We start from the raw sequence: 16452 nt of genomic DNA on the forward strand, positions 1-16452 counted from the left end.
ATAGTTCGGGCTGGTGGTGGTGGTGTAATGGTGTGGGGGGTGTTTTCTTGGCACACTTTTTGCCCCTTAGTACCAATTGAACATCGTTTAACCGCCTCAGCCCTGGAAGATTATACCTCTCTTCCTGACCAGAGCACTTTTTGCGATTTGGCACTGCGTCGTTTTAACTGACAATTGCGCAGTCGTCCGACGTTGGACCCAAACAAAATTGACATCCTTTTTTTCCCACAAATAGAGCTTTCTTTTGGTGGTGTTTGATCACCTCTGCGGTTTTTATTTTTTGCGCTATAAACAAAAAAAGAGCGACACTTTTGAAAAAAAACACAATATTCTGTACTTTTTGCTAAAATAAATATCCCCAATTTAAAAAAACAAAAAACAAATTTCTTCATCAGTTTAGGCCGATATGTATTCTTTATTCTTCTACATATTTTTGGTAAAAAAAATCGCAATAAAGGTATTTTGATTGGTTTGTGCAAAAGTTATAGCGTCTATAACCTTCCTTCTCTGAGCTGGCCACTCAGCTGTCGCCTAATTACCAGCTTCTCTCTCTCCACAGTTACTCAGCTGTTGATGATATCCTGCTCGTCAGTCCTGCCTACTTAAGCCGTCCAGCCCAGAGGATCTCTGCCTTCGCCTTGGTCAACATCACAGAGACTATCTCCTGCATTCCTGTTTAAAGACTTGTTTGGCTGACAACTTGTTTGGCTGACGTATTTGATCACCTCTGCGGTTTTTCTTTTTTACGCTATAAACAAAAAAAGAGCGACAATTTTGAAACAAAAACAATATCTTTTACTTTTTGCTATAATAAATATCCCCCAAAAATATAAAAAGAAACTATTTTTTTCCTCAGTTTAGGCCGATATGTATTCTTCTACATATTTTTGGTAAAAAAAATCGCAATAAGCGTATATTGATTAGTTTGGGCAAAAGTTATAGCGTCTACAAAATAGGGGATAGTTTTATGGCATTTTTATTATTCAATTTTTTTTTTTATTAGTGATGGTGGCGATCTGCGATTTTTATCGGGACTGCGACATTAGTCATGCAGCGGTCAGCGTGCAGCGGTCGGCAAGTGGTTAAACACCACAGCCTACCTGAGTATTGTTGCTGACCATGTCCATCCCTTTATGACTACAGTGTCCCCATCTTCTGATGGCTCCTTCCAGCAGGATAATACATTATGTCACAAAGCTCAGATCATCTCACCACTGTTTTCTTGAACATGACAATGAGGTCACTGTGCTCCAATGGCCTCCACAGTCACCAGATCTCATCCAATAGAGCAACTTTGGGAAGTGGTGGAATGGGAGAGTCACATCATGGACGAGCAGCCGACAAACCTGCAGCAACTGCGTGATGCTATCATGTCACTATGGACCAAAATCTCTGAGGAATGTTTCCAACACCTTGTTGAACCTTTGCCACAAAGAATGAAGGCAGTTCTAAAGGCAAAAGGGGGTCCAACCCAGTACTAGCAAGGTGTACCTAATAAAATGTCAGTGAGTGAGTGTATATTGGCATTTTGCAAGGCCATAAACACTAGGTACTTGGGATGAATTTATTTTTATATTTTAGGATAATTTTAAATAAGTAAGGAGTTTAAAAAAGTATCAACTATGCATTCTACAACAATATTGAATCAAGGGGAGACATGGGACTTTTGAGGCACACCATTTTATATAAAACTATCTTTTATTCAGTACAAATTTGAAAAAACAAAAACAAAGAATGAAGGCAGTTCTGAAGGTAAAAGGGGGTCCAACCCGGCTAGCAAGGTGTACCTAATAAAGTGGCCAGTGAGTGTATCTTCCTGTTAACAAAAAAATGTTATTTGCTTTTGTTTACCTCATAGTGCGGATTTTAAAAACAACCAAGAAATGTCTTTCTGAAATATATCTCATTTTATTAATTCTTTTAAAAAAATCTGTCTCGTTAAAAGGTTTTTTTAAAAAAAAAATTTTTTTCAAACAGAAAAGCATAATAACATAGAAGTCCAAACTGAAGTTGGTATAACCAATAGTGAGTAGTAATCCCAGCAATTCCTTTTAATCCGCAACCATCTATGTCTAAGGCCCCTTTCACACTGAGGCGGTTTGCAGGCGGTATTGCGCTAAAAATACCGCCTGCAAACCGCCCCTAAACAGCCTCCGCTGTTTGTTCAGTGTGAAAGCCCGAGGGCTTTCACACTGAAGCGGTGCGCTGGCAGGACGGTGAAAAAAGTCCTGTAAACCGCTTCTTTGGAGCGGTGAAGGAGCGGTGTATTCACCGCTCCTTCACCGCTCCTGCCCATTGAAATCAATGGGACAGCGCGGCTCTACCGCGGCAATACCGCGGCTATAGCCGCGCTGTACGAGTGATTTTAACCCTTTTTCGGCCGCCAGCGGGGGTTAAAACCGCACCGCTAGCGGCCGAATACAGCTGCAAGAACGATGGTACAGCAGCACTAAAAATAGCGCTGTTGTACCGCCGACGCCCCCACCGCCCCAGTGTGAAAGGGGCCTTATTTGCCAGCTTTATCCACGGACTGGGACGTCCAACGCGATTGGAATTTCACAACTGTTTGTATCTTCCTCAGGAATATAGCACCACCCTGCAAATACAGATGACTTTAGCAACTTATCACCAAACAAAGAGTTTCATGCCATGCTTTAAAATTGCGCACGCCCGCGCAACGGCGACAAACAACGTAAGTTTTACTATCCATAGGCGATACACTTTAAAAGCCTTTGCAGGTTACCACTTTAGATTTACACAAGAGGTCTGGTGCTAGAATTACGGCCCATGATCTGATGTTCATGGTGATACCTCACAAGTGTGGGACGATCGCCTGAAACGATGGGACAGGAACACTTTTATTTATTTATTTTTTTTTTTTACACTATTTATTTTTTTTTTTTACACTGTCTCTTTAAAAAAAAAATTTGCTCTTTTATTTATTTTTTTTGCTGTCACAAGTAATGTAAACATCCTTGTGACAGCAATAGGCATGTGACAGGTACTCTTTATAGAGAGGTCTGGGGTCTCCAAGATTGGTGTGATAAAATGCTTTTAAAAATGGCGCCGTTTACAACCGTGTAAACTGCAAGTGATGTCAGGTCATCGCTTCTAGTTCCCTCTATCATAGAGATGAACAAAGCAGTTACAGTCTTTGTTTGTCTCTATAATTACCCAGCGAAAGCCCTGGCTGGTTTACCTGTTGTCCCGGTGGGTCAGGACATCCCCATGAAGCCACAGAAGGCAGTGGGGGGGGAAGGCTCCTCCCGCTGCTTGTAAAAGCAATCAAGCAGCTAGTTAGCAGCTAGGATTGCTTTTAGGAGAGAGCTGACGGCTCTAAAAAATGGCACCATTCCAGTATAAGTCTAGTATATGTACAGGTCCATGGCTGGTTGGCAAGTTGAAAACACTTTTCAACATTGCACTTACAGCAAACATCATAGGACCAGATGTCTTTTCATGTGAAGAACGGGCAGATAGTTATCCCCAGTGGTGGAACCACTGACACATAAGGACCTATTGGGCCCCTATCTCTTGCTGCCACCGTGAATTAAAAAAATGAAAAATGGGACCAAAGTAAATAAATTGGTCTAAAATAGCATAAATGATTTAAAAGTGGAGCTTATCTAACCCCCTAATTGGAAACCACCATCAAAAGCTTTAATATACATTATTTCAAGGTGACAGAGAATGAGAAGGAAGATCCTCCTCCCCAAGAAGTCAGACAGATTTGCAAAAACAATGTCAAAAGTTCCTCTTAATGTTATACTATTCCCCTTTATTGCCAAAGTTCAAAAAGAAAAATATTACCAAGACCAAATGATTACTCACAAAAAAGAAAGAATTGGTAGCCACCATTAAAGATGTTTTCCTAATATCCTCTGCTCCATGGTTCCAGCCGATAGAGACTCTGTATCCTCTCCAAGCAAGGACTGCCTGTCCCTTCCTGCACTGAGGTGATATCTTCCTGTTTGGTCTACAGAACAGGAAGTGCAGTGATGTCTTCTTCAAACAGAGACCTAACTGAGGTTATAACCCTTCCCCACTAAACCAAAACCAAAAACAATACAATAAAAGTTCCAGTTCCGGCAATAATGTTTTACTGGTATTAACCTTTTGTAGCTGAAGCTACTCTTTGGTATGTGTTCATAAATAAGCATGGCAAGTCATACAATATGGCAAGTAAAAAAAATTTCTTTGTCTACTTCCCAAAAGTCTGTTGCAGCTTCTAAATTGCAAAAGAGGGTGGCTTGTTTGACTTAAAGCTGCACCCTAAAGGGCAATTTCCGCTCTATGCCCTCCTCCTCCACTCTTCTTGTGAAACTTTTTTTTTGAGGGGGTGAGCTGGTTCTGACAGGTACCCGCTCCCACTTCTAGTTGGATTGCCTAAGCTAGAGTTTCTCAACTAGGGTTCCTCCAGAGGTTGCTAGGGGTTCCTTAAGCAATTTCATCCTCTCAGATAAGTTCCCACTGACACCATTGAACATTTTAGCTATCTGTAAGGGGGTAATTCTTCCCACTGACCACAGATGTAAGGAGCATTATTCCCATTGACCATCACACTAATGTATGATGAGTAGATATAGTCATTTTTAGTATGGGTTCCCTGAGACCAAAACGTTTTTTTTAGGGTTACTTTGCGTTGAAAAGGTTAAGAAAGGCTAGCCTAGGCGATTTTACCTGAAGTTCTCCCCCACTCCCTGCCCACAACCTTCTGGGACACCTCATAAGTTCCAGAAGGCTGCGGGACCATTCACAAAGCGCAATGCAGCACGTGCATGCGCAGTAGAAAGCTGGCTGTGAAGCCGCAAGGAGCCAGCCTGGCTCAGGTGAGGATGGCACTGGATCCCTGGACAGGTAAGTATCCTTTATTAAAAGTCAGCAGCTACAGTATTTGTAGCTGTCGACATTAAATTTTTTTCAAACAGGGTGAAGAACCTCTTTAAAGTAAAACTATACTCATCTCCACTCCAGCTCTCTCGCCACCACCATCTTCTTGACGGCTTATTCCAGATTTGGGATCATCAGCCACCTTTGTCGACCAAGCCGAGATAATGTAAAGGGATTGTACATTGAGCTGTGCATGTGTAGCTCAGCATTAATGCCGTGTATACACGGTCGGAATTTCCATCAGAAAGAGTCTGATGGGAGCTTTGCATCATATATTCCAACCGTGTGTATGCCCCATCAGACTTTTTCCGTCGAAAATTCAGACGGACTTGGAGAACATGTTCTATATTTTTCAGACGGAACAAATTACTATCGAAAAAACTGCTCATCTGTATGCTGTTCTGACGAGGTTAGCAGAAGGAGCCCAAAGGGTGGCTCACTGGCTATTGAACTTTCTTTTTCTAGCGCCGTTGTACGTGTTGTACGCCACCGTGTTCTTGACAGTCGGAATTTGGTGTGACCGTGTGTATGCAAGACAGAATTCCGTCAGAAAAAGCTTCAGAGTTTATTCCGACGGCAAAACCGGTCGTATGTACAGGGTAGAGATGGGCTGTCTGTTCGGGTCGAACATGAGTTCGACTCGAACATTGGCTGTTCGCTCCTTCACCGAATAGCGAACAATTTGGGGTGTTCGCGGCAAATTCGAAAGCCGCGGAACACCCTTTGAAAGTCTATGGGAGAAATCAAAAGTGCTAATTTTAAAGGTTAATATGCAAGCTATTGTCATAAAAAGTGTTTGGGGACCTGGGTCCTGCCCCAGGGGACATGTATCAATGCAAAAAAAAGTTTTAAAAACGTCCTTTTTTCGGGAGCAGTGATTTTAATAATGCTTAAAGTGAAACAATAAAAGGGAAATATTCCTTTAAATGTTGTACCTGGGGGGTGTCTATAGTATGCCTGTAAAGTGGCGCATGTTTCCCGTGTTTAGAACAGTCCGAGAGCAAAATTACATTTCTAAAGGAAAAAAGTCATTTAAAAGTACTCGCGATTATAATGAATTGTTGGGTCTCTGCAATACACATAAAAGTCATAAAAAAAAACGGCCTGGGATTCCCCCACAGTGCATTGCCAGGCCCTTTAGGATCTGGTATGAATATTAAGGGGAACCCCGAACCAAAATTAAAAAAAAAAAAAAAATGCGTGGGGGTCCCCCCAAAATCCATACCAGGCCCTTCAGGTCCGGTATTGATAACATGCATTGATACATGTCCCCTGGGGCAGGACCCAGGTCCTCAAACACTTTTTATGACAATAAATTGCATATAAGCCTTTAAAATTTGCACTTTTGATGATTCATGTTCATGTCCCATAGACTTTAACAGTGTTCACGTGTTCAAACAAATTTTTTGCCTGTTCGCATGTTCTGCTGCGAACCGAACAGGGGGGTGTTTGGCCCATCCCTAGTACAGGGCATAAGATTTTGTGAGGAGGACAGTAAGGATTCTTAACTACAGAAAAGACACAATGGGGTTGATTTACTAAAACTGAAGAGTGCAAAATCAGCTTCTAATTTCAGCTTGAAGCTTTGACAATAAAACCTGGAAGCTGATTGGCTACCATGCAGAGCTGCACCAGATTTTGCACTCTCCAGTTTTAGTAAATTAACCCCTTATCATGTCTATTCTGTGTAGCACTCTGATGTTTAGGCAGGGTTGCTATTAAATTTAGTTGCCAAGTGATAGTTGCCTTGGCCAATTGTTAGGAGGTCAGTTGATTTTTGCCCTAATTCTAGAATTGCTGCACTTCTCTCTTCTGGTATCTGGTGACATTAGATAAGACAAGGGTATTATAAGGACAGATTAGGAATGAATGGGGTGTCCCAGCCAATGGGCAGGAATTTTCTTGGGTCCCTTGGCCTGCTGGGAGAACCTATTTATTTTGGGGTGGAGTCAGGTGATCAAGGTTCTGTGCCACCTGGACGGCTGTCTAGGTGGACATGTGTATTGCCCTGGGCTGCTATGCCAGAAACCTAAGGCCTATACCGGGGACATCTGGCTGCTAGGCTGTTTGAGGGCCTGAGGGCTTGTAGTCCAACCAGAAGCAACGGTTCCGTCCGGCAGGGGAACCAGTCGTGGTCGGAGGTAGAGGAAAAGCTGTCGCCACTAAGGGACCACCCACCTTGCTATCAGAGACCATTGTGAGTAAGCTGAGGCCAGTACCAGAGCAGACTTCTTGCCAGCCGGGGACAGTGAAGAAGTGGGAAAACTTCAGCAAGTGCCAGGTCAGGGACCCAGCAAGACAGCAGAGGTGACGCTTGTGGAGTGCCAAGCCAGGGACCTAATGTGTCAGCAGGGGTGAAGCTTGAAGAGTATCTGTGAGTGCCAAGCTAGGGACCCAGCAGGGAAGCGGGGGTGATGCTTGAGGAAGATACTGAGTGATACTGTGTAAGAGCTCAGGGGATCCAGTAGCTAGTGGATCTGAAGCCCGTTGAGTGAGGACCCATAGTGAGTGAGTGTGGGGTAAAGAGAACTGTTCGTGTTGCAAATAGTTGAATACCAGTACCATTAGTAACAGCTACGAGATCGTTGCCATAGGAGAGAGTAATCTTACCTATACAGAAGTGGTGTACGGCTTGTTGTAGAAATTTTATTATGTGTGTTTTATGGATTGTTGTCATCTGTCTCCCTGTGTCTGATTTAACCAAGGAGCGCTCTAGTAGACCGCACTTGGGTTGAATCGAGACCAGCGGTAAAACCGTCAGTATGAAAACCATCTCATGGGCTTGGAGACGTGTTCTCTGTGTGTGTGGGTGTTTGTAAGTATGAAGCGTAATACCCTGGGCTTCTTGCCTATGCACATTAGAGAAGCGAAGTCCACATAACGAGAGAAACATATTATTATATCTCTGTTGTGGCTGCGCTATCCCTTTTGGATACATATCTGCTTTAATAAGAGGGCATTGATATCTGCCTTGTTAATATACTCGTACTGTATATTGACAACACCAGTAGCAATGTTCCCACAGATCTTCTCAAGCCTATAAGAACAAGTAGAATGATCTTACTAGATACTGGTTACTCTGAGCAGTACTGAGTGGGCTCCATGCTGACTAAGATGGTGGATGTGGCTGGGCGGAGAGCAGTGAACATGCCTCAAGTGGATGAGACATGTGCACTTCTCCCCCCCACTCCTGTGGATGCCCTCCCCTTTGGTGTCATTTCCTGTGATGTCATATACTGTGATGTAATTTTGTATGGAGGAAGCGATTGGCTGTTGGGGCCATGACTTCCTGTTTGTCACTTCCTTTTGTTGTCCATGAATAAAAGCCAAGAGCCTGTGCCCAGGAGAGGCAGATGAAGGAGCGATGGAGCTAAGATGGTGACTATGTCTGTTTACTTGGGGAAATATGGGAGGCAGGAGTTTATTGAGATGCATTATACTGAAAAGCTGGAAGGGCGCTTAATAGCGCAAAAGAGTATGGTGGTTTATCCACGACAGGCTGGAGGCCTTTACCTATATAACTGTTTACCTATAGAAGTCTCAGAGTCTGACAATTATCTTTGCATATACCTAAGGGTGTCCTGGCCCTAACCCTCTCTACACTGAAGGATGTCAGCTCTCCCTAACCCTGGAGGTAACTATTAGGCCTAAAGAGGCCAGGGACTTCGATGCATCTGCAATAAGAAAAATATTTTCTGCCTGCAAATTTTATTTTTTGCAAAATACAATCTGATAATCTGATGGTACAATTTGTGTACAATAATGTTGAAAAATCTTTTATGTGATTTCAATGCACAGTCGCACCAGATTTTGCACTCTCCAGTTTTAGTAGAGCAACCCCATTGTGTAAGTATCTCTTATGGAAGCACGGCCATGGGATGAAAGGACTGGAACACTAATGCTCCAAGCCAAATCCACAATATATTAACCCACACAAGTCCAACATTCTATTCAAACCAGCAGTTTAAAGGGTAAGTTCACATTTTCACGAAAAATGAATAAGTAAAATAACTCCAAATCTCCTAGCCACCCCTCTGGACCCCGTTGCAGATATTGGTTGTGGCGCCTGGTGTTGCTGGTGTAATGGCTTGTACATTGCACATTGCAATACACAGCCCCATCATAATGCACACAATGGCAAGCATTCATTGGTCATTGCAGCCATGTGACTGTGCTGACCTATGAGAAGCGCATCTGAGGCTTCTTCTTCCGGTACTGTGTTCATGAAGAAATAAGCGCTTCTCATTGGTCAGCATGGGTACGCAGTGGTGCTGACCAATGAGTGCTTGCCCTTGAGAGCATTATAATGAAAACTCAGTCAGTCTGAAGACATTAATTGATGTGTACAGACCACTACACCGGCAGCATAGGCCATTACGGCCACAGTGGGGCCTGGAGGGGTGGTCAGGATATTTGGAGTTAGCTCACTTTTTCTTTTACCTGAACTTACCCTTTAACCCTGCCAGAGACGTTTTTGCATTTTTTGCACACATGCTTACAAAATAATATTAGTCCTAGATATTTGTTAAAATCCCTAAACATTATTATGTTTAATGTACCTAGAATCATTGTTCTCACTCTAGCTTGTGTGCTGATATGCATCCTGTGTAGTGCAATTGACGTTCTGATGCATAGGTGCCCCTAGTGCGTGCATTTATATTCATACATGAGTGTATGTGGGGGTGGGGGGCCTACACGTTTTGTATGTCATTTCCAGGTCAGTAAAAAGAAGGGGAGTATCCCTCACTTCTACCCGATGGCCCTTGACATGCTTATACTGGGCCCACCAATGGACGTGCAGAGCGGAAACATGGCAGGAAGCATGCTTTGGCATTACCGGGGTGTGTTGAAGTGATTTGGTGGCTGCAGAGCCTCTGGATCTCTTCCATCTGACAGCTGGTGGTTGGCTTGTCAGATTTACACACACTGCAGCTGCCAGGAGTGTATATAAACCTTCCTCTTCCACCAATATACTACGTACATCAGTGCTAGTAAAAGAGTTAGGCCATGATGGAGTGGGAAACTTAAAAGCCCTGAAATGGGTTGGCTTGATTTCTATGAAATGAATCATCTTGGACTCACAAAGCCTTCGGTGTGGTACTCTTGTTCTCCATACACCTCTCAGTGTTAAACTAAGGTGCCCTTGAGGCCTGTTTTTACTAGATAACCACACAAACAGAGTCATTGCACTATACAGTATGGACTTATGTGACCTATGCTTTACTGGGTACCTAAAAAACATGGGACCTTTCAGTATATGAGTGAGAGAGAAAGACTAGTGTCGTGGCTTAAGGTGGTAAAGGAACTAGCAATACTTACCTAAATGACATGCAGTGAACAGTTGAAATTGTTGACAAAAAGGCTGAAACGTTTGATATAGAGTATTTGAGTTATCCCATGTGAGAGAAGACATTTGGGGTAAACTTAGCTGTTGGATATCTGAACTTAATAATATTCTTCAATGTGTGCACCAAATGACTTTGCAAACCAATATATACTGTATCTTTGACCTATTACACTTGGATTTCTCAACATGGGTGAATGTCCTCTTCAGGGGATCCATACTTTGTGGTGAGCTGCTGAATACAGGCCAGTTGGGCTCATTTAATGACTTTTTGATAACCTGTGAAAATCTGTGTCCAGTGCCCCTCTACCATTATCTCATGGGCTTTCCATAACACATAGCTCTGATTGGCCCAGCGCTGTCACATGGAATGAATCAAATGTTCCTCCGTAACCAAAAGCACCAAGTATTTCCTTTGGTTTCCGGCACTAATCAGACTGGCCTTGAAGCAAATAAAAGGTTGCTGTTGCTCTGCCCTGGATGGACAAATCACAGGTTTTAATCGAAATGATCCATATCTCCTGTCTTTTGATGCTATTTGATGGTAGAGGTGAGTTATATATTTTCAACATAGAGAGAACTCTTAAAGATTTAAGAAAGAATGTAGAGGTTCCCATTTTGGAGAGTCAGAAACCATGCGAAATCTTTTTGCTATCTTTTATTTTTTTTGAGCGGCAATGGTCTTTTGTTGCATTACAAAACAACATACTTTTTGGGAATCCACCATATACACCGAAAATGCAGAGTTACTGTAAGTGCTACAGACGTTACTGGACTAAAAAGTGTCAAGAGGTTCCTGCCCAGACAGATTACAATCTCATTTAAATATTTCTTCCCATTTTGACATACATAAACATAAAAAAAAAGAAAAAAAAAGAAATAAAAAAATGAACTAGACAACCAGGAAGATTGCACCAGATCCACATCCAAAATCTTACAGAGTAATTAAATAATATTACTATCATGATATATAAGCATAAGTGGAGGAAGAGTGATACCAGAAGTTCTTTGTTTTATTTACATATCAACTTTGGCACGGGAAACAAATTTCCACCCCTTTGTCTAATTTTACAACCATTTTGGACAAGTCCGTGTCTCGTGAAATTCGTTATTCTATTAAATAATAAATACTAACAATCGTACTGTAACATAAATTTATACACAAAGTTTACTCTTGATGTACAAGACGGATTATGATTGGCATGCCTTTGGAGATAGCATATTTGCATTATACAATTAAATATACGTACAATTTTTTTGCACACAGATTGCACTGCTTGACTGAAAATATATGGTTCAGTTACTTGCTGTTGTTTTCTGATATTCTTCAGCTCTCTGCAATTTAGGGTAGGCAGCAGTTTGGGGTAGGAATGCTCAGTTAGGTATATGTAATACTTATCCTGTCACCACCTCTTTGTGTACCCTTCACACTTTGTTTTACCCAGCGTCATAGTATAGTATAAAATGTAAGCAGACATTAGAAGGCTTGCTGCCATCATTATATCCCATTACTGTGCCCAAGAAATGACAATTATCTATTTTAAGGATACCTCACAATACCCCATTCATATGGCAAGCATGCTTTGAGTACCCAATTCCAGAAAACAATTCTTAAACCAAAGTCTTGGGCTGTATAGGTCAACTTGACCTTCCATACCCACTTTAGGCTTAGAAAATGGGGTTTCTTTGGTTCCCAAAACCATAAAGTTTAATAAACTATGGCAGAACCTAGGGTCCTATGTTGCCATGATAATGGTACCCTTTGCAGTACCTCAAAGGTTTTCTCTACCAGCAGCCTTGCATGATGTTGTACACCTCTTAGTCATCCTAATTCTACAGTGATATTATGCTTGACCCTTGTGGAATTCTTTAAATTAAGTATATTTATTGTTATTCCTACCTACACATTTTTGTATACTAATAAAGCTTTGAGAATCGTGTTTTCATTTACTAGGTAATTCCAACCTTAGAGAACAACCTTTAACCTAGGAGATGTCACTATTCCTGTCCCCAAAGCCATAAAATGGGATAAAACTATAGCAGAACCAAAGAGGTCTATGTTGCAGAGTCAATAGGTACCCATTGCTGTTCCTAGGAAGTGACAGTGATTTGTTATGTTGGTTAACCTGACCTTTGACAGCATCCTTTAACCTAGAAGATCTCACTGTTCTGATTCCCCAGAGCCACAATATGGTATTAAACTATGTCAAAACCTAAGAGTCTATGATGCAGAGTCAATAGGTACCCATTGCCATTCCTAGGAATTGACAGTGATTTATTCAGTGGGTTAACCCAGCCTTTGACAGCATCCTTTAACCTAGAACAGGGATCTCCAAACTATGGCCCTCCAGCTGTTGCAGAACTACACATCCCATGAGGCATTGTAAAACTCTGACATTCACAGACATGACTAGGGATAATGGGAATTGTAGTTCCTGAACAACTGGAGGGCCATAGTTTGGAGACCCCTGACCTAGAAGATCTCACTATTCTGGTTCCCCAGAGCCACAATATGGGATAAATCTATAGTGAAACCCAAGAGGTCTATGATGCAGAGCCAATAGGTACCCATTGTCGTTCCTAGGAAGTGACAGTGAATTATTCTGTGGGTTGATATGGCCTTTGACAGCATCCTTTAACCTAGAAGATCTCACTATTCTGGTTCCCCAGAGCCACAATATGGGATAAAACTATAGTAGAGCATAAGAGGTGTATGATGCAGAGTTTATAGGTACCCATAGCCATTCCCAAGAAGTGACAGTGATCTATTCTGTGGGTTAATCTCGGCCTTTGGCAGCATCCTTTAACCAAGGAGATCTCACTATTCTGGTTCCCCAGAGCCACAATAAGGGATAAAACTATAGTGGAACATAAGAGGTCTACGATTAAGAGCCAATAGGTACCCATTGCCATGCCCAGGAAGTGAATGGATTCTTACCTTACACTTACCTGATAAGATAATTGTATGCACTGTAAACATCCAGCTATGTGAATCATCTTTTAGTATTATGATTTTTTTAACCCAGGGGATTTCTTAAATGTATTACCCTTTATGACTAAACAAGGCATTTTAGCAAAATGCCACATTCTTTAGGTGTAACCAGAGTTGAACAAATTCTGTGTTACTAGGATAAATCATGAAAAAAATAAACTGCAGATCTGTGGCTAAATACGTACAGTTTTGTTTGGTATGTTTCCATGTTCCAGCAAACAGTAAGCCACATAATAAAAATCTTCAAAACACTTGGGCACTATGTTGCACAGTTAGTCCAGAGTTACTGGTTTCAGTTTTTCGGCTTAAAGGCTACTGGGTGTCAATAATATTACATAGCATGCTTTTGAAAACTCTCAAAGTCTACCAATAACAGACAGTTGACCATTAAAGTCCTCTTTCACGTCTATGTTTTGTACACTAGGTTACTAGACAGATGAAGAGTTGATGGATAACTTTACCATATCTCACAATTATAAGGCTGAAAGGCATAGCTTGACAAGTTGTGTTCTGACCTTGCAGTTTCTGGAACTTGTACTAGTAAGACTGTATGATGACATATCTGTCATTTAATATGGTGTTTTTGAGCAGTTGTGTTTATAATATGCATGTTTCCTTGGTTGTATATTTGTTGAGCTATTCAGGGTCTGTAGTCATAATGTGTGGATTTTGTAGTGAACGCTGCAATAGCTTGCAGAATTATAGAAATAGCTAGTATTGAAGTAGCTGACAAGACTCATTAAAGTAGTGACAAGATCCATAAAGACGTATGTCAATGTTTCTGCACAGTTATAAGACGTTATGACAAGTGTCTCCCAAGTGCACTCTTAATTCAGCCTCAGGGCTTCCTAAACTTTAGAAGACATCCTGAAGACATTCTGTCCAGTCCTCATCAGGGATTAACCTTTGGTAGAAGGACTTAGTACATGGACTTTAAATGTTAGCAAAGCTACTTTCAGAATAAATGGTCTTGTAGGGTTCAAGCTTTTGCTCCTAGTGGTTTGGTCCTCGTTTCTTTTGTCTCAGTTTTATTGTAGAATATCCAGGTAAACTGGTGGTGCTTTCACTAGAGCTTGTAGCTTGCTGTGAATCTCTTTAATGTTGAGCCTCTGCTGAGGTTCTCTCTGCCAGCACCCTTGCATAATGTTGTATAACTCAGTGGGGCATGTCCTAGGTCTTTCCAGTTCTCGCCCTTGGGTGATGCATTCAATAGCCTACAAAGGAAAAAAAATGTTTAGGCTAGCAAAGACAAAAGGTATTATTACCAAGTAGGTGGTTCTTGGTACGTTTTTGAAGGCCAAGCATTTTTGAGTTTTGCTGTTCATATTGTATTATTAGCTTTGCTCTATCCACACAAATACATTTATTTAGAAAGAAAGAGTATTTCCAAGGATATATAAATTGTTAAAAAAAAATATGGATATGAGAATGGGGATAATAAAAGAATATACATTGACACAGTACAATTACAATACGACTGGTTGGAGAAAGTAAAAGTTCTGTTGTTAGGTCGAGGTAGGATAGGTTTCTCTAAATAGATGAGTTTTTAGGAATCACCTTAAGGAGGAACTTCAGTTTGTTTTTTCTTTTGTAAAAGTCAGCAGCTACAAATCAGGTACTTTCCAGTGCCTGGGATCCAGCGCTGTCTTCTTGCAGTCAGTTCTTATTGCTGTGGGGCCCCAGCGCTGCCATTTTGAATATGGGAGCCAGCTCTGGCTTCTTGAGGGCATGTAACATGTCCCAGGAGGCTGTGGGAGGGGCAGGGGGGAGGGGGTGGGGCAAGGGGTGACATCCTTGCCATGGCGAGGATTGTAGAAGTGGGAGAGGGTACAGATAAAAATCGGTAATCTCGTCCCCCCCCCCAAAAAATAAACTGTAACTCAGGGATCAGCGGGACTTCAATTTTTGCATGAAGCTCTACTTTAGAGAAGACGGAGTAGGAAATATTCAGACAAATTGGTTAAGAAGTTCCAGAGGATGGGAGAGGCTCTGAAGACTTCCTGGAGATGAGCATGGGAGGAGTTGACAAGGCAGCTAGAAAACAGGAGTTACTGGGAGGACCATTGTCACTACCATTGTCATGTATTTAATCCCCCCTGTTGTACTCCCTTTTTAAAAGAAAACTTCATATCGGATGGCTAAACCTCTTTATATTGGCTTTGGCAGGTGTTCAGTTCTATAAATTTAGGTGCAGAGATCTGATCAGTATAGAATAGTGAAGAACTGTAAGGAGCTGACATTATATTCAACCCAGTAGAATCTATCCAAAGCTATAATATTAATTTTGGGCAAAAGAGGCCCTTTAAGCCCTTGTAAATTGACTTTAGTATTTAGTTCCTGTGTCAATGGTCCTCGTGCCTGAGTGCCCAGCTCTCGGACATGAACAGGTTACCGCTAAGTGCAATTAACAGATTCAAGTACCTGTAAATAAAATTAGTTGTCAAAAATAAATAATGTTGTGTTTGCAAATTTCCCTTTGGTCCCTGCCAAGACGCCCCAGGCTGTCAGTAACCGGATCCTTTATGATGGAGTAAAGAACCTATTATCTGGGTGTCTCCTAAGTTCATTATCTTCTCCGATTCCTAAGAAGGTCGCTTACAGGACCCACAGGGCAGCAAAATTAAATTATCTTCAATGTGCATTGGAAAAAAAAAATTAAAATCAAACCATTTCTTATTTATCCAGAAAGCTTTCTTGGCAGTCGGCACCAAGGTATGGTTTCCATCAATGGAGTCTTTAAGGGATACAGATGTGTACCCATGTAAACGGTTCCTAAAAATGTGTTTAATACAATCTGGAACTCTATTGGCTGCTGGTTTTAATTCTGTTCAGTCCTCTTTTTGCCCCTATTGGGTTTAATAAACATACATGACTAATTGGTTTATGTAAAAAGGTTTTAATAATGTTAATGGAACATTTTAGGAAACTATCAAAAGAATATAATAATAAAAAAAAGGTGGTATAGTGTCAGCTGAAATTTTGGTGCCATCAAGGATGGCGATAACCTGGATCTAAACCTTATGCAAGTGAAAATATTTTTATTTCTGTGCAAGAACAGATTTGTGTTAGATTTAGTGGTCCTTTAAAAGAGACTCTGTCTTAACTGCAGTGAATGTCAAAACAGACTTCTAAAGCCACACCAACTTATCTCATTATATTTGAAATTATTATTATTATTATTATTATTATAAAGCACATGTGTCAAACACAAGGCCCACGGGCAAAA

General features: G+C 41.3%; 1 protein-coding gene across 1 annotated transcript in view; it reads right to left on the reverse strand.

The window, feature by feature from the left end:
* Positions 1-10879: 10879 nt before the first annotated feature.
* Positions 10880-16452, reverse strand: part of NTRK1 (neurotrophic receptor tyrosine kinase 1) — a 149641-nt gene continuing 144068 nt past the window's right edge. Inside the window, 1 exon segment of the mRNA XM_073609768.1 lies at positions 10880-14440. Coding sequence (XP_073465869.1) covers positions 14255-14440 — 186 coding nt within the window. The 3' untranslated portion in view covers positions 10880-14254.

Source organism: Aquarana catesbeiana, linkage group LG13 (assembly GCF_042186555.1).
Source record: "Aquarana catesbeiana isolate 2022-GZ linkage group LG13, ASM4218655v1, whole genome shotgun sequence".
Taxonomy (NCBI): Eukaryota; Metazoa; Chordata; class Amphibia; order Anura; family Ranidae; genus Aquarana; species Aquarana catesbeiana.